General features: G+C 42.0%; 1 protein-coding gene across 1 annotated transcript; it reads right to left on the bottom strand.

Moving 5' to 3' along the window:
* Window positions 1-1,504: 1,504 nt before the first annotated feature.
* SEC61A2 (SEC61 translocon subunit alpha 2) lies at window positions 1,505-15,815 on the bottom strand. The gene is made up of 12 exons (XM_039730851.1): window positions 15,588-15,815; window positions 13,997-14,064; window positions 10,183-10,248; window positions 8,652-8,730; window positions 6,882-7,013; window positions 6,639-6,748; window positions 5,852-6,005; window positions 4,631-4,791; window positions 3,450-3,647; window positions 3,048-3,239; window positions 2,833-2,909; window positions 1,505-2,533 (listed from the first exon to the last, which is right to left on the bottom strand). The coding sequence occupies exons 1-12, from the start codon at window positions 15,592-15,594 to the stop codon at window positions 2,347-2,349; spliced, it is 1,431 nt and encodes a 476-aa protein (XP_039586785.1). The 5' UTR covers window positions 15,595-15,815; the 3' UTR covers window positions 1,505-2,346.
* Between the last annotated feature and the right edge of the window lie 3,493 nt (window positions 15,816-19,308).

Here is a 19,308-nt window from a genome sequence, read left to right as displayed (position 1 = left end):
GTAACCATGGTTGGTGTTGTAACTCCATGGCTCCAAAGGAGGCAGAGGCAGGAGAGTGAGTGCAGGTCTCTCTCACTCACAGCACTCACTCCTAACACTGGGGAGGGGAGAGCTCCTGGTGGGCTGCATCTTTATGATGGGCAGCAGAGGGGCTGGCACTGATTTCTTCTCTCTAGTGACCAGTGATGGGACCCAAGGGAATGGTCTGAAGTTGTGCCAGGGGCAGTTTAAGTTGGGTATCAGGAAAGGATTCTTCAGCCAGAGGCTGGCTGGGCAATGGAACAGGCTCCCAAGGGAAGTGGCCACAGCACTGAGCCTGACAGAGTTCAAGATTTGTTTGGACAACACTCTTGGGCACATGGTGAGATTCTTGGGATGTCCTGCACAAAGCCAGGAGTTCTTCCTAGTAAAAAACTGTTATTCCCATTCCCATATCTTTGCCTGAGAGCCCTTTTAATTCTGAAGTTGTGATAATTCGGAAGGAGGGGGTTTACCTTTTCCATTTCACAGGAGGCTTTTGCCTTCCTTCACAGACTCCTATCTTTTCAAACCAAGACAGGATGTCCTGCACAAAGCCAGGATTTGGACTCTGTGAGTCTTGTGGGTCTTCTAACTCAAAACTCATAGAATTGTAGAATCTCGAATTAAGTATTAATTCTCTGTGACAGGAGCAGGGACAGCAGCACAGGAAAACTGTGTGCATGTTCTGGCTGAGGTAATTGAAATGAAAATTTCAAGAACTTCCTATTGTGATTTAGACATCGTGTTTCCTTCTCCCAGCCCTAACTAAACTATGCAGAAAGAGAAAACTGGTTTGTCTGATCTAAAATAATGATTATGACACCACCATCTATCAGTGCAAACCAGAACTGTGCAGGCTCAGAGGATCCTGCTGAAGGTTTGAGGTCACTTATGTGCCCTGAGAGGGCACAGCCTCGCAGTTCTCCCTCTCCTGAGGACATGTGTGTGTACCCAGGCGGCACCTTCAGTCAGTCAAATCACTTCTAGATACATCTTATCCCAAATAAACCTTCAGTGCATCTGCACACACTGGGCTGCTACTAATTATGTAAACAGCCACCACGGCTGAAAGGTCAGGATCTGAGAGTTTTAATAAACACACATCAAAATCAGTACTGCCTCTGAAATAGATGACGATGAGCATGCATAATTAGGGAAACTTTCTGAAACAGAAAATTGCTTAAGAGTTTGTTACCTTGACAAAACACAAAGTTACTTTCAAGTTAAGAGAGAAGGTACAATAAATGTAACATCAAAGGGAAAAAGTGATTACAGGAAGGCAGAAAAGCTCAATGATTTTAAGGGGGGGAATCTTGGGATTTTTTAAAATTGTAGTTGCTGAAAATTGATCAGAATTATGTTCTGGAAAGAAAAATACAAAGAGGAAGAAAGGGAGCCTTCTAGACCTACTTCCCTATCAAGGCACTGTAGAAATTACCAAAGACTGCACATGAATTACATCTGGCACACCCCAGACACAGGAGAGAGTTTAATTAAATAAGTTTATTGTCTAACGCTTACATTTGTTACATGGCCGCTGTAAAGTGCGACAAATTTTCAGCAGGAACTCCCCGTTCCCCCTTCTCCCTCCTATGAACTGCTTTAGGAACCAGGCCTCGTTCTTTAGGCTCACAAAAGCGAAGTGGACATGGAGTGGCACAGTTGTCACAAGTGCATGGTTGAACAGCCCTGGCCGTGTGACAGCGGCTGCCCCTGCAGCCCCGGGGCTGCAGCAGATCCCCAGAGCAGCTCTCAGGTGAGATGAGTATCAGCCACCAGGAAAGGTTTGCTTGCCACCCTCAGAGCTCAGGGAAAGGCGCCCAGGTGGAGGCACAGCAAAGGAATAAGGAGTGCTGAGTTCAGTGGTGGGAAGTGCGATTTAAAAAAGTATAAAAAATTAATGTAAAATACAGATACAAATAAATTTTGTCAGGGATACTGGCAAGTGGCAATCTGAACTCAGGGGTTTTTTTTTGTTCTATTAGGGACAGGGAAATTAATTTAACACTTTACTGCTGTGTGCAAAGACATTTACGGCTCTCAAACTGATACATTTACCATCTCACTGTAGTGTCTGAACAGCAAGGTAGATGAATTGTTTCCAGCATTACAGGCAACACTAGATAATACTTAAACAAGATAATGTAAACTTTATTCTTAAGGCAGCTGGTACTAATGCTGCACACAGGCATCCTCAATGCCCATTACAGTAATGGGACACGTAGCACTTGAAAACAAGTAAAAAGAAAATAGCATTATTGGACTAAATGATGCATGTTGTCAAAATACTTTCCCTTTCACACAAACCATGAAATATTTGGACATCTAGAAAAATAATGCACCTACTCCTCCAACTTCAGCCTGTTCTTTTACAAATATTTCAAAATACTGATAAATAATAGTGACTGCAAGCAGAATGCCAGTGCCAGAGCCAATGGCTCCTAGAAAGTCAGCCAGTACTGAAAGGGCACCGATGCACAAACCACCAAATGCAGCTGCTGTAGGGATGTATCTGTAAGAGAGGGAAAAACAGGGAGAAGGTAATAACCAAGGTATCTTTCTTTTACAAACATGGAATAGATTCAACTCAAAATCCCTCATTATGTCACTTAAAAAAAACCAAACAGTACAGGTTAATGTCTAATCTGCTGCTGTAACTTCTTTTGTATAACTAAGAAATGCAATGGCTGAATGGGAAAAATCTTCCCTTTTGCAGTGGAAATGTGTATCAGATTGTCAGAAAAATCTCTGCTCTAGTTGACACTTCCCCAGCACTCTTCACCATCCAGCTGGAAGTCAGCATTTCCTTACCTGTTAAGCTCATGAACCATTGATGTATCCCTGTGGCCTCTCATCACCATTTGCTGTTCTTTGAGTTGCTTGGCAACCTGCAGAAAACATGATTTTATGAAACTGCTGCACTGTTTCACAGTCACTTGATGTTTACTGGGATAAAGTGATCAGTCAGTAGCTGGTCTGCTCTAAACCACAGAAGCACTGTTTGAAAACAATTACAGAACACCTACATCTTTTGCTGATGAGCCAGACACCTCAATCCAAGTCTTGGAGAAGAATGCACAGGATCCCAACATAAATATTATATAAACTATTACATGGACAGGATCCTCAAATATTGCACCCATGGATTCTGGAGGAGACAAGTAGTAGCACAGGCCACCAACAGGGTAAGAGCGAGCAGGGCCACCTCCACTGACATCCTGAGAGGGGAAGAAAAAGACAATAAATTATTTTTCACAGACTTCCCACATTCCTATCCTGTATTAACAGAGGAATTCCTCTTTGATGTTTGAAACAGCTTTTACACACAAATGTTAAAAAGCAAGCATTCCTGTTGGTTAAATACCAAGGAGTCACATCAAAGTGAAAATGCAATAATTCTAGCAGCTAAAATGTGATAAAATACTCACTGCCCACTGTCCCAGTAAGTTCACCAAGAAGTTGCCACTGAAACGAACAGACAACATCTGGGAAATGACGTAGAGGTTTGACACTAAGGCAGACTGCAGAATGATGGGAATGTTGGAGGTGTAGAACAGCTTGATGGGATAGCTGCTGTACTGCCCTCGGTACCGTGCAGACTTGATGGGCAAATCCACTCGGAACCCCTGTGGGAAAGAACACAAAGGCACCAGGGCTCACCTCAGAGACACAAGGTACTCCCAGAATACCCCAAAGCTATTCCTGACCTGCAGTTCTTGCTAGATAAACAAGGACTGCAAGGTCTGAGACAGTAAAGCCCAAAGGCTTTCTGCTACAGTCTGGATTATGGATTTTAAGGATTTAAAAGTGTTACTGCTTTTCACAGTAACACTACATTCTTTTCACATTAACATGGTTTCTCATCTGCTAACTGGTACTTCTGTAAAATATATTTTATAGCTTAGGGGTTGATAAAAGCCTGTCATGGCTTCCAACTGAACTAGCCAGTTGCCAGCAGGCTCTTGTGCAGTTTTCTGAGGCAGGACCTTTTCTGAGTAGACCCAAGAAAAGCCACATGAACTTGAAAACCTGGTCTTGGGTTTTTTTTGGTTTTTTTTGTTTTTTTTCTCCAAAACGCAGACCCAACAACTCATTTAAAATATTACATTTTAGCTGCCCTTGCTCCATTATCTCCATACGGATCCTCCTTTTGTCCATTTTAGTAGATACTTAGATTTTAAAAGAAACACTAATTTATGTTTCAAGAAAATGAGGGAAAAACCAATAAGCTACACACCCCAAAGAAGCAAAGTTCTCCAGCTCTGTTCAAAAGTATTCTTTTCAGTCAATGATGAATATTAAGGATATTATGGGTGTGATGCAACCACTTGCAGTACCAGAATCCGTTTTATTCAAAATATTCTCATAGTGTGTATGGCATTCAAAGGAATGTGAGTGCAGACACACTGAGTGCAACTAGGCCTGGCTGTAGAATTTTACAGCTTTACTGTCACAGAGGTAATTGTTACTGAAATAAAAAGAGTTTATTACTCAAAACTAAGATACTTCAGTTACTCTGGCTTAAACCTTCCCATCTTTTCCCAATGACTGCAGTGTCCAGGGTCCATGTGCACTTCCACCTGGGCAGAGCTGCTGTGAGGAGTTTTACCTGGAAGTAGATGACTACAGCAAACACAAACACTGTAGCAATCAGGTTCATGAGATTGGGCAGATTCTGTCGGTAAAAAGCCTCCCGCAGAGCCCGGACCTTGTCAGTTCGTGTGGCCAGGAGATGGAACAATGCAATCACAGCACCCTCAAACTCTGTTCCTGCAGGAAGCAAGAAAGGGAAAGAAAGGTTAATCTCCAAACTTAAAACATTTTTTTTAAAAGTCCCTTTCTTTTTGAAATTTTACGTATGACACACAGAAAATGTGATACAATAGGACATGGATCTTGTCATAACAAATATGTCACAACATAGGACTCTTTTTTTAGGTTATGGAATGTAGAATGATCTAAAAAATTATTATTCCTGGTTAGAAAAAAACCAAAAAAACCCCTAGAAAATCCCCCCACACAAACAAACAAAAAAAATCAACCAACCAAAACCTAACCAAACCAACCAAAAAAAAAAAAAAACCCAACAAACAACAAACCATCAAAGTCACACACATGAAAGAATACTCTCTTCCTTTCTTTTCTGGGAGTAGAAGGATGTTCAGAAGGAAGAAATAATAAACAAGGTGAAAAATAGCTTTTAGAAGAACAGTAATAAAAATGCAACAGAATTGCTAAGAATTCAATTCTAGCAAACTAAAACCATGGCTCAGGATTTCAAATGAATGAAGTAAACAATTAGTTAATTTCTTGATGCTGTATCACTTATTCTTAAGGTGCTATTTCAGGGGTCTCAGAACAACCAAATGTTGTCAAAGACTGGCTGTGGAATGAAGAGACTGCAGCCTCTGAAGAATCAAACTAGCTTAAAGTAATTCCGAGGCACCAACTACAAAAGCATCCTGTAGCCACAAACAACAGCTGGATCACAACCAGCTCCTCTGAGTGTACAGCATTTCCTATCTTCTCTATTTCCATGGACTAAGTGATGCTAAAACAAGATGACTTCAGTTTGGAAATCCAAAAATTTTCTTTCAAGGAGCCCGAAGTCCCATTTCGACTGCTGCACTTCAAATCAGCAAAGGCAAACCTGTATTAATCTCCACATTAAGTCACACATTTTCATCTTCCATGTTAATTGGACAACTGACTTCAGAAGCCAACCACCACACATTAGAACTTTTTTAAAATGCCATCCAATAAAAATCTGATAGTTTATGTGTAGTATACACCCATAGAAACATGTGACTGACTGTAACAGCATACATACCTCTGCCAGTGTTGATGGTAGTGGGACTGAAAGCTTTCCAGACAATGGTTTCACAGATGTTGGTAGCAATAAACAGGGAAATACCAGACCCCAATCCATATCCTTTCTGTAGCAACTCATCTAGCAGCAACACAATCAAACCAGCCACAAACAGCTGTGAGAAAAGAAACAAAACTGAGCAGAAACAAGAATAAATCAAGTCAAGAGTTGTGTATTAATTCCCTGCTTCAGTATTTTCATAATGTTGGAGAGTGATCATTAAGTCTTTCATCTAAATGTCATTCATGAACTGGTTCTGACCCCTCATGTACCAATGCCTGCACATCTCACCTGGCAATGACCTCGGTGCCTTTTTTCAAGGCAGACACAGCAAACAGATTACTCAGTAATAACTTTTTTCTAAAAAATTTGTGCATTTACTGTTCTGTTCTGCAGGAGAATGTCTCAAAGCTGCAGCTGTGCCATTTAGTGAAAACTTCTCCACAGCAGTGAAGAGCAGCCACTGGAATCCCTGTATTTTTTATAGCCACCAATTCCTGTATTTTCAATTAAACACCACTCCTACCTAAAGTACTTTTGATATTTACTATCCCAGCATTCTCCTCCTTTATGGAATATTTAGAATTTCTCATATATTATTTTCTCATCTCTCTCACAGATACAAATAATGATGCTTTGCAGCATTAAAAATAAATAAATTGAAGTCACCCAGACACAAAAAGATTTTTCCTTCCAGCTACACTGTCTCTAACCAGTCTGTTACACACAAAAATAGCTCTTTACAAACCTGGATTATAATAAGAAGACAAATTCCAGCACCCATTTCAGCAGGATCTCCATACATTCCAGTCATAACATACACAATGGCTTGCCCAATGGTAATAATCATCCCAAATACTAAAACAGAGAGAAAGCAAATCCTTTAAAAAAATCTGAAGTCACCTACCAAAGAAATCTCATATCTATTATCACTTAGGCTGCTTTCCCAAGAATAAAAATACTCAGTAATTTCAATTGGAACAGTGCTTACATTTCTGAGCTCCATTGAACAAGGCTCTGTCTTTTGGAGTATCACCAACTTCAATGATCTTTGCTCCTGCCAGCAGCTGCATGATCAAACCTGATGTCACAATGGGTGAGATACCCAGTTCCATCAAAGTACCTAGAAAAGAAGAAAAATGAAAACAACTGCCATTCCAGCACCTCTCCTAAAGCATCAGGTCTCTTCAAAGGTTCCTGACCTATAAAAAATATTTCTAATGATGCTTCCAATATGTATATTCCTGTACAGGTTTGTCAAAACAAAGACAGTTGTGGCCTGCCAAAAGGCTGCTGTGTTAGAACCTGTAATTTTGAAGGCAGCATGGAAAACCCACGTAGCTTTTAATTACAAATATTTTTTGTGGAACTATGCTAACACTGAAGTCCAATGCACACTGAAGCTCAGCTTTTTTGGCATATCCTTAAGGAACCTTTCCCTGGACAGCATCTTGTCCCTGGCTGTTTATTCTGTCAGTGCTTCAATGTCACATTTTCCAGAAGTTTAATTTTGCAGACCACAAAAAAATGCTGCAGATCCACAGTTTCTGGGAGCACTGTCCTTTGAATCACTGGCTCCAGCTGAGAGTTTAGGATTAGTTCTTAACAAAACAAAGACCATCATTAATCTGCTCTTAACTCTGCCAACTCACTGGCACAGTGCCACTGAGGTACCAACTCCCAAATGTATACAATTCAAAGAGGGAAAGCATTGAATTAGTTATTATAATTTGGTTCTTTCATACTTGTATCCTGGAGTTTCCATGTAAAATATTACATCACCTGTCATGGAAATCTCTACTCCTCCAGCAGCCAGAAAATTAGATGTCATAAACATCACATTCTCCAATGTGAGGATGACTTCTCCTCCAATGACTTCTAAGTTGCCTTAAATGAAAACTCACTTTCCCACTCCTGCTTTTCATTGCTTTCGGTTTCTCTAGCCTTTCCTTGGCCACTGTTACCATTCTGTTTGGGTAGTGAACAGCATATTTAGTACCATACACTGCTAGGGACACACCAAATTCTGCAAACACTGCAGGAGAATTCGAAGTAGAGAACTTCTTTACCTCACTTTACCTCACTGGTAACAAAATTTGCTACTCCTAAGTAAGCAGTACCTTCACATTAGAGGGTTCCAGTGATTTTCTTACTTCCAGCCAATTTTCCAAGCTACAGATGAGATCAGTGTCCTCATTTAGAGTCAGGCATGACTGGTCACCCATCTTAAGTTTCAGACTTCTAGCATTAGTTTGAATCTTATACATTTGTTTGTGTTCTCCTTTACTCTTCCTAAATGTGTTAGTTTAGTTTTGCTAAAGTTTATGCCTGATCATCTCTGCCTTCAGCTTTCCTACTGAAAACCATTCACTCATAACACTGCCCAACTATTATGAAGTGTAACAGACTTGCACTTGCAGGTGAGGCATTTCCTAATCAACACTCTTGCACTGCACATTAGTGCAGTTCCTAACTGGAAAGTCAGAAGATTCCCTGTCCCATATATTAGTTAGAGACAGCTCTAAAATCCTGAATGGAATCATCCCAAACTTGTGAATCAATATTAATCTCATCTGCATATCAAAGAAATCCCACTCCTAACATGAAGCACTGCTCCAGTACCAATTTTGATTCCATCTGTGTCAAGAACTTTACAAAGTGTTCCAACCTGACATCTGGGTGGTGTGGAATTTAAGAGCCAACTGTTTTCCTCCTGGGCTGTTTATCCCAACAGAACACAGAGAAAGGAGTGGGTACCAACCTCTGTTTGATGCAAGAATGACTCGCATCCAGTAGAAGGGGTCTGCAGAATCTGATGACATGATTCCAAACAAAGGGATCTGTCAAAGTGCACAACAGCATTAAACAGATACACAAAATTAGCATGCATTAATACAAAATCTTACCATGTAATGATTCAACTGTTACATTATTTATTTTTCTTTAATTAAATCAGAAGTATTGACACCATCTCTTTTCATCCTCTAACTGGGGAATAACTCAGAGGACTAAACTAAGACCCTTCCACAGGTAAAAGGAGAAACCCCTAAAAAGTTGTTTAAATATGTTTTGAAATATCCCACATGGAACTGTCAATACTAAACACATTCACACAAAACTTCCAATACTCTGTATGTCAATACTGAGGGATTTTGAGCTCTTTAAAACTCTTCCTAATCACCAAAACAGTAGAGTAGGAATCCAGGCAATCTTAGGGATCAATTTCTGAAAACTCTAGTCTGAACCATCTGTTTTCCATATTCAACTACTATGATTTCTCATATAGATGCAAAATTCTAATTATGCATTCATCCAGCTGCTGGGAAACCCAGATAAACTATATGTTCTTCTAGCTCTAGTATCATTCCCACTTCCTCCTTCCAAAAAACAGATAGGTACAAGAGCTGGGTTTTAGCCCTTAAACAGTCCTTCAGAGCTGCAAACAAAAACCAAAAACTATTAAACTACAGCTCTGCAGTCTGGAATGGCTGCATTAATAAACATATGCCAAAAACCCTGATTCTGAAATGTACAGATCATTTTCAATCTTCCAAGACATCTCTAAGTCCCTAAAAATGTATATCAAGTAATACATGGATTCTCATTTTCTTCACTATCCAGGTTTTTTAAAAAAACATTTTTAAAGAACAACAAAAAAGCCTCCACTGTTTACAAGCCAAGCACCTATTTTAGGAATGCCTACAATTAATAAAGATCACATAAATGTTTACACAGACAGGCATTTTGAAAGGGCTTTAGCTCACAACTTTACCAGGATACTCACAAAAAACAAGTTCTACATGTCAGCTTCAAACACCTCACAAAAACATTTTCCTGCAATCTTTACAATCCATCAGCTTGTTGAAGAGGAATTTGGTAAAAAGTCACTTTGATTTAGTTTTCACCCTTGTGAGTGCTGAAATTTAAGCGTAGCTATGAATAGAGGGTAAACAATGCATTGAATTGCTCAGCTTGTTTATGCTGCTCAATAAATAATTACCTTGGCTGTTTACCCTGCAGCCACTATCATCATTTGATAGGACCTTTGTAACAAGAAAAAAACATTACGTATTTCTGACTAAATATAAAGTACTAGTTTCTAAAAACATCTATGATCAACACTAAAGACTATTTCAGAGAGCCAGGTTTTTTGAAATTAACTTTAAATAGTTTAACACAAAAGCCAAAGCTGAAACTGATAGGTCAATATGAAACAAGAATATCTCATGGTTTCAGGGTATTTTTATGTACAGAACACACATTTTCTGACCACAGATGACATTGATACCTACCTGGCAGCACACTAAGAAAATGAAGAGTGTGATGGCTGTCCATAGTACCTTCTCCCTGAACTGGATCTGCAGGACAGAGTGGAGACACAAACATGTTCACGGCAGGTAGAACTTCCACTGCATTCTCCCAATAGTACTAAATGCTGCTATTATTCAGAATTCAATGGAAAGATATTGAAAGCATCACTCCTCATTGGAATGTATTTTTAATATGATTTCAGATTTTAGAGAGAGAGACAAAGGTAACTTATGTGGAACTGGCAGACATTCAGTCACTAGAATGTATTTTACCTACAGTATTCTAATACAGTGGGTATTTACTGAAGAGCAACAGCATGGCAAAAATCATGGACTTACCAGAGCAAACATGAAAGATTAATGCAAAAAACTTATCTTCAGTACTTAGTGCTCTAGGTTTCAACAGAAGTTTTGTAAGGCTGGAAATTGTCAAACTAAAGCACTATAAAGTTTTTAGAGGGATTGAACTGTTGTGAAGACCCGTGATTAAAACCAGAAGAACCATGAGTTTTCAACATCAATTCAAAATATTTAGAATTAAGTTCTTCAAATGGTGTTACAGAAAACTTTAAATTCATCATTATGTTCATGGACATACACCACAAAATTATATTTAAATAGTCTTTGTTTTCCTCCAAAATATTTTTATTGATGTAGGTTATATATTACTTTAAAAAGAATGCCAGACCAATGAATGACCACTAGTCATTAACTCATTGGAGAGAATCTCAGTCACAGCATTTGAGGTGCCTGTAATTAGTGCCAGGTGCAAGAAGAGAAGAATCACAAGATTTAGGTTTGAGTCAGAGGATTACTCAAAGCATGAGACAGAAAGAAATGCACTTGAAGAGAGCAGAGAGAGCTGAGATGCAGGGCTATGTTCAAGTTCCCACCTCTCCTCCAGGGACTGTAAACCTGAGGGTTAAGTGTGTTCACTGCAGACAAGTGTAGAGCAGCTACTAAAACATGACATGAACTAACACTTAAGAGAGACACAGAAGAAATGGTTGGAGCTCTCTGCCTCCAACCACTGAATCTGCCTGTGGAGAAGTAACAAGAAAAAGGATTAGTGCCTGGCTTAATAGGTACTGAACACCCACAAATGAGAAACTACAAACCAGTGCAGCAGCAGCACAGGTCCTCAAGCAAAGAAAACTCAGAATATAGTTACATCTTTATACGTGAAACCATGCACTTAGAAGAAAAATAATCCAGGTAATTTAATTTATTTCCTGCTACTGCCTCACACTTAAAAGAGGACAGATGCTAAAAATACTTACAGAGGGTTATTTAAAGAAAAATAGTGACAGCAGCAAATAAATCCAAACAATACCTTGTGTTAAGACTATGCAGTGCGGACCCATTTTACCAAGTCTGAACTCCACAATTCAGACTTTAAGCACAGACTTCTAAAACCAAAGATGCTCAGCCAAATTATCTCCACAGCCTCACAGTTAAACTTGGCTTCAGAGGCATCAGTGAAGGTCTAAAACTGCTCTGGTTCTCTCTCTAACTGTGGTGAATATGAGCATTAGAGGAATTCTGCAGCACCCAAATCACAGTTATTCACAAGGAAAACAGTCCTTATGAGTCAAGACAACAAGTAAGAAAAAGGAGTCATCCAAACCCATATGTCAGGAATGGCAAAATACAGAGTGCTACCAAAATATTCCAGCCACAAATGCTAACAAGCACAGGGACAGTAAATTTCACCATCTGATCTGATTCAATTGGACATTTTCTTCCTCTGACGTTTTTCTTAAATCATGTCAAAATGAAGGGACTTGAGCATTATCATCTTGGTGCTCTGAACAGTGTGTTCTACTTAGCAAACCCGTGCATGAGGCAAATATGAACCCATTCTACTAGCTACAAAAGTAGCAAGCACTTTTGCTAATCAAGTTGGCCAAAATGCAAAAGCAACACTCCCTAGAGACAGAAGAAACCACTTTCCTCATCAACAAGAACAGCAAAATGATTCAGTGAGAGCCCAACTGAATCAAAACATCATCTTCATTTAATAATCAATACATGTGTAATGAAAATGAAACTCTTTTTCTATATGGCTATCTAAATTTCTTGTCCTGGCCTTAAACCAATCCACTAAAACCATTACTGGTCATATCTGCCTGTGACATCTTGCAAGAGAACAATAAATTACAGAGATTTAGAGTTACATGGAATGACCCAAATCACTTGATAAACTACACAGAAGCAAGGAACACGACTGAAAATGGTCAGCCTAGGAAAGATGTTCCCAATTACATTTTCAGTGTAAATTTGTACAAAGCTGGCAAGTGGCAGCCATTGTCTAGACAGCGCCCAAAATAGCAGCAAAGACAAAATGACCCAAATAGACAGGACAGGAATCTTGGCACCTCTCTGGGCATCCTGCATCTCATGATGGACAACAAGGACAGACCAAGCCCCTCTTCCTCCATGGCAAACAACATCTGCCAGTGAGCTTTACAGAAACATCTGTAGGTTTGTGTCAGCTTTCTCGTCTCACTGATGTCACAAGACAAAAATGGAATGGCTGTGACCAACTAATCACAGATGTGCCATAAATCAGCACCAAATGATTGCACCATGGCTCCCCACTGCAGAAACAAAGATGGGCACCTGACAACCAGACCTGCTGCATCCAAGCCTTAGCACAGGGGTCTGGCTCTGGAGAGCCCTGCTCTGAAAACACCTTTGTCTGGCCTAAATAATTTGTTTAGAAACCTGTCCCAAAGCTGAAGGATACTGGAAAGCAACTAGATGGAGCAAACAGCCAGGGGGTAAATCCCAGTCTTTTGAAAAAATCAGTTCCAGAGGACCATAATCATAATGTTTCACTGTATCTTCTCCGTTCAACTCAGCAGGCTCAGCTATGGTCACTGGCACAAACACCTCTACATCCAGTTTTAACCTTTGGGAACCTCTCATTAATCAAAGGGGATTCTCTGAGATGGTGCCATGCTCCAAGTTAGGCTTTCCCTTTTAAGAACATAAAATCCAACAGTTACCTCTTAAGGAATTTTCATGGAAGTCATGACAATAATCATGATAAGTCAATTTGTTACTCTAATTAGGTTGTCAAGTGGGCAATATGTGCTTGCTTGAGTTTTGAAAGCAAAAATGGTGTTTGGTTGGGTTTTTTTTGGACAAGGCAGGTCTCTTTCTGATCTGTAGAAATTACCTATTTTTAATCTAGAAAATGTGCCAAGAAATGGGAGCAGTTTCAAAGGCTAGAGGATGAGAGAGATCAGCTGTAAATGAACTGAGTTCACTGACTTCAGATCAAAGAGAAATGTCACATCCAGAAGGTGAACTGTACCACAGATCACTCTCCCACCTCAGCAAGGTCAATCACAGCTTTGGCTGTAGAAAATACCTTGTGGGAAGGGGAGAATTAAATTTGTGCTTCCTGATCTACAGAACAATCCTTTTCCAAGTAATGTACAAGCCAGCTCAAAGCCAACAGTGGGATCCACAGGAAAACAAAGCTTGAAGACTCTACCCTAGTACATTAAAATAGATGACATGGAGCTGAAACGAAATAGACTTAGTCTATAATCAAGATTATTTTTAAAAATTAGTTAGCATCATTACCAAAGGGAACAACTTACCAGAAGGGTGCTCAGAATTCATCATCACAGTAATATTTTACCTTAATAGGGGTTCCCCTCTGCTCCAAAGAATATGTTCTACTTTAGGGACCCCCATCTCTTATATTGGAGCCTGGACTAGAATATTCCCATATTCCCTCCCCTGTGAGCTAATAAAAGTAAGAACATGATGTGGCACTCACTTTTCTTTCCGGTTTCTGGATTTCAGGTAACACTGCACAGAATGGCTTAATAACTTCTAAAAATTTTACTGTTCCAAAAAAACAAACACACACAAAAGAAGACAGAAAAATGCATTAATGAACATTTATGAATTTATAAAACTTCATAGAACTTTATTTAGCTTCCAAAACTGTCTGAGAACTAATACTCTCTCCTTAAAACAGCTGAAAACAGGGCAAAAATGTGAAATAGAATTCTTGTTCAGAGTTGGCCCATTCTTTTTTCCACAGCTGGAATAATTTTAGAGAAGTGGTGCTGTACGTATCACCAGAAGTGATCTGAATTGTATTCCATCTAAAAATAAATGACCTAGTATCAGTCTGTGCTAGTTAAACACAGAATGGTACTGACATCAAAAGGCATCAATAGAGAGATTAGCATCTTGTGTTTACTGAAGTATTTAGCTGAAAAAAATAATTAAATTGTTAAAAAATGTTTAGAAATGGTAATTTAAATGAGTGCAACATTTACTCTGATTGGAACTTCAGGGGGTTTTATTTTAGTTTTAATATATCTCTTTTCACAGTTTCCCCTTTAGAAACACAGAAATGCTCAACAGTTTGAGTTCTTTTTCAGGGAAAAAAAAATGAAATCAATTTAGGGGAAAAAAAAAATCAAAGCGTATGTGCTTGGTGGGGAATTTGCCCTTCAAAACTTGAACATTATTTCCAGCCCCAACACACTGGGACAGATATAAAAAACCACCACTGGTTCCTTTTCAAAGAGAATGCATCTATTACATTGCAGAATGCATTTATTACACCATAAGTAACATTTTGGTTGTGGGGCCATGTTTACATGTACACTCTGATGTGACATATGTCTCCTCTATGTATCCCAAGCCCTCACACAGCTGGAAGGTGCACCTCCCTCCACAGAGGGTGGCACAGCTCCAGCGTGAACAAGCCATCAGAGCATCATGGAACGGGTCAGCTTGGAAGGGACCACGGGGCTCATCCGCTCCGACCTCCCTGCTCACGCATCCCAGAGCACAGGGATGTGTCCAGACACTTCTGGAATATCTCCAGTGAGGGAGACTCCACAACCTCTCTGCACAATCTGTTCTGGTGTTTGGTCACTGCACAGGACAGGAATTCTTCCTCATGTTCAGGTGGAACTTCCTGGCCATCAGTTTCTGCCCTTTGCCTCTTGTCTTTTTGGGTGGCATCACTGAGCAGAGCCGGGTCCATCCTCTGACACCCGCCCTTTAGACACTTATACACACATACGTACGTGTACACCAGGTATATATGCTCCATAGGTGTATACTATGTATATGGTGCGCATATATATATATATATATAGTAGGGCTAGAGTGGAACAGGACACCCACCACGAAGCAGCGCCCGCCCTCACGCCGTGCCCGGCAGCACCGACCCTGTGAGGGAGCGGGCGCTCGGACCGCCGGCCCTGCCTGCGGCGGCACCCGGAGCACGGCGCCGCATCACCGGCCGCGGGCCACCGGCCTCGCCCTCCCCGCGCCGCCCGGGGGAGCCGCTGTTCCCCGCCCCGGCTCCCGGCCCGCTGCCTCCCGGCTGTGCCCGCACTCACTGCCCATGGCGGTGGCGGCCCGGCCGCGGTCCCAGCGCTGTCACCGCCGCTGTCGCCGCCGTCACGTGACGCGCGCTGCGGACGGGCCGTCCCTCCCCGCCCGGGGGGACGCGGCGCTGCCGCCCTCACGGAGCGCCCCCCGCGCCCTTCCCCAGGCGCGGGGAGCCGGATGNCGGGAGCAGGCTGAGGGCGGGCAGCCGCCGCGGCGAAGGAGCGCGCTCCCGGAGTGCTCCGCGCGGCGCCGGGGGCGGGCACGGCCCCTCAGAGCCGCAGCTCGGCCCTGCCCGAGCGGGAGAGCGCCCGCCCCTCACTCGCTCAGCGGGCGCGGCTTTGGCGGCTCCGTGGTGCTGTACGGCAGTACCAGGTGGAAGGCACGGGCAGGGTTTGGTACCGAAGTGTTTTGTTAACAGCCCAGTCCACCCGTGTGGACAGATGGGTGTGATAATTTCACGGGGCGAAGGGACATTGGGACGTTGGAGCGCGTCCAAAGAAGGGCAACAGAGCTGGGAAAGGGTCTGAAGCACAAGTCCCCTGAGGATCAGCTGAGGGAGCTGGGATTGTTCATCCTGGAGAAAAGGAGGCTGGGGCTGCCTTTGTCATTCCCTACAACTCCCCGACAGGAGGGCGAAGCCATGTGCGGGTCGGGCTCTGCTCCTGGCTCACCTGCCACAGCGGGAGAGGACACGGCCTCAAGGTGCGCCAGGCGAGGTTTAAGTTGGGCATTGGCAGGAATTTCTCCACAGAAGGGGTGATTAGACATTGCAATGGGCTGCCCAGGGAGCTGGTGGAGTCACTGCCCCTGTGGGTGTTTAAGGGAAGCCTGGATGTGGCACTCAGTGCCATGGTCTGGTTGACAAGGTGGTGCTCAGTCATAGGTTGGACTCAACCTATCTAACTAACCAATTTTCCAATCTAATTGATTTTGTGATTCTGTGATTGTCTGAAGTGAACCTGAAAACCTATTCCAATATCATCCCTCAATCACCAAAATAGGTATCACACCTACAGAGCTCTCAGTTACAACAGCCAGTGGTATATAAAATTAGGATCATCAGAATTTACTGCAAGATTTAGATATGACAATTAAAAATAGTGTTTATTCTTTCTGAATAACTGATCTGATGCAGAAGCTTGAATTCTTCCTGTATTAGACTAAGTTACCAAAAGAGAACACAAAATGTGTGAAGCATGAGGACTGCTCCAAAACCTTTGAATCTATATTTTGGATTGCACTCTGCATTCCCTAAGAAATCCTCTTAACTAAGACCTTGCTACAATACCCAAGTGACTTTGTTCAATAGCTTCCCTTATCTGAAATCACTGACAAGTTTTTTCTGCCAGTTTTATATACTCATAACTTAACAAACACTAATGAGCAACTCCATAGCAATTACTTTCACCTAGAGTTCTTGCACAGTCTGACAAATGCTCATAATTAATGTGCCTGGCACTGTACTTGTAGATCATAATCTCCAAATAATAGCTGGGTTAGTAGCTAAGCTTCAGGAAATTTCTTGTAATCACCCTTCATTCAGATTTTTAGCCATATTTATTTGAGTTCATGAAATTACAGGTTTTGTTTGCAAACCCTCCTCTCTCTAAGTCACTGGCCACTGTTTTGGTGTTTGATAAAAGGTAAAAGGTCCAGAAGGTTTCTTCAGTCCATACTGACACAGATACACCACTTCAGGTGTGCTGAACAAATGTTTCTATGATATCTTGTTCACTGACAAAAACAAAAAAATGAAAATGCAGTATTTTTTTCTTTGCTTATTAAAAATACAACTGTGTACAGAACTTTTCATCTTCAAAGTTTAGACTGTATTTTTTAAATCTAAAATAACATCACTGGTATAAAAATACTTGTTTTAATATATTTTCCTGGTGTGTTTTCTTTCTGAGACCTTTTGCTGCCTTTAATGAACTGCTCCATCTAAGAGCGCATTCCTTCATGTCTTCATTTTTTTTCCTACTAGTCTTGCACTTCTCTCTGAAAATCCTGACACACCACAATGCACAAATGCTGTAATTCTCTCTCTCTAGTTAGCTCCTTGCTATCTAAGACTCGCTTCTCCCTGTGTTAATGACCCACAGAATTTCCTGTCCAAGGACTGGGACCTGCTGTTCCCTCTCCCTCAGCCTGTGTGTGGCAGCTCAGGCACATGCTGTGACTCTTGGGGTGTCCTGTGCAGGGCCAGCAGCTGGACTCAATCCTTGTGGGCCCCTTCCAACTCAGGATATCCTATGGTCCTAATCTGATTTCTGCTTCTCTTCTCCCCAAAGCAAAAGCAGCCCAGCACCGTGCAGGATGTCCCAGCCAGCATGCAGAGAAGAGCAAGGCACACAGAGGGAATGTGTGCACCCAGAACTGCTGGGAGAAACAGTGTCAGCCCCTCAGTCAGCACACACCTTGCCTTGCTCCTGGGAGCTGTTATCCCTCAGGCAAGAGCAGTGTTCTGCAGGCAGTCTGTGTCAGCTGACTGAGCAAAGCTGTGCTCAAGCTCTCCCTCCCTACCCCGGGATCCCTGGGGAGCTCCGTGGCACACGACGGGGCTGGGGACATTGAGCCAAGCAGCACTACAGGAATAGCTTTGTCTCCCACCAGGAGGATCAAACAGGGTCAGAACACTTGAGCATCCTTTATTTGGTTGGATAACCAGACCTGCACAGCCTGTGGGGAATGGTGTGTAACAAGGTCAGGTTTGGGCCACATGGAACTCAAAACATGGGGTCTCTGCTTCCCTTGTGTGCACGAAAACTGTGGGTTTATGTAATCATCAGTGTGCAGTCAAGGCTGGTGATTGCGCTCTGCAACTTCCTTGGCTACAGCTGCAGCCAAAGCAACTTTGCTCTTCAGCCTCCTTTTTCTAGTTCTCAGCAGAAATTTAAAGCAGAATATGTCTTGATTAGATAAAGCTGCTCAGGTTGTGCAGTTTGCCAGAGCAAAGCCCAGAGCAAAGTGGGAGAAACATGACTTCATGTGGCTGTGATGGATGCACTAAAGCAGTGATGTGAAACAAGAGGTGACAGAGGTAACTTCTGGATCACATGGAGTTAATTAATGAGCATGTCAATTAACTAAGATGAAATACTAAAGCCTGCTTGAGATGATTTTGGGAGCTGTCTCCCCAAGTGAACACACACCCTGCCTGTGTGATCTGCTTTTTCCACCTACCATGACTTTCCATCTGCAAGTGCTGGGTCTGGTTAAACCCCACTTGTTTCTTTTCAAAATTTTCTCTGGCTCACAGTGAGTTTGGACTGCTTAGGCATTGCTTGCACAGGTAACTGAGAAGAGCAAGGAGGTGCCAACTTCACCCTGAAACCAGGACAGGAAAAATGCTGGGAGAAATCCTGTGGTAGTGGAAATGCTGCTGTGGGGCAGTCAATACTGGGGTCAGCCTGGGATGCCTGTCTTCCATTTGGTTTCATTAGTCTCCCACTTAACCTCAATGTTTTGGTCCTTTATCCTTTGTTTCTCAATAAAGATTGGTTTCTTTCCTTTCTCCAGATGACAGCCGTGCTGAAACCATTCCTTGGGATTTCTCACCCGCTGGGTGAGAAAAACAGTGATGCCTGAAGCCTTCAGGAGCCATCCTGCATGGTGCCTCCAATGGAAATCCTGCTTTAACAACTCATACACTGAGAAGAGCACCAACAGCCACAACAGATTGCATTCCTGATCCTCAAGGAAAGAAAAAAGAGATAATCCACAACATTC

The sequence above is a fragment of the Passer montanus genome, unplaced genomic scaffold, assembly GCF_014805655.1.
Source record: "Passer montanus isolate IOZ18808 unplaced genomic scaffold, ASM1480565v1 scaffold74, whole genome shotgun sequence".
NCBI classification, from domain to species: Eukaryota; Metazoa; Chordata; class Aves; order Passeriformes; family Passeridae; genus Passer; species Passer montanus.
The sequence above is the reverse complement of the archived record's forward strand: the minus strand, read 5'-3'. Positions and strand labels throughout refer to the sequence as shown.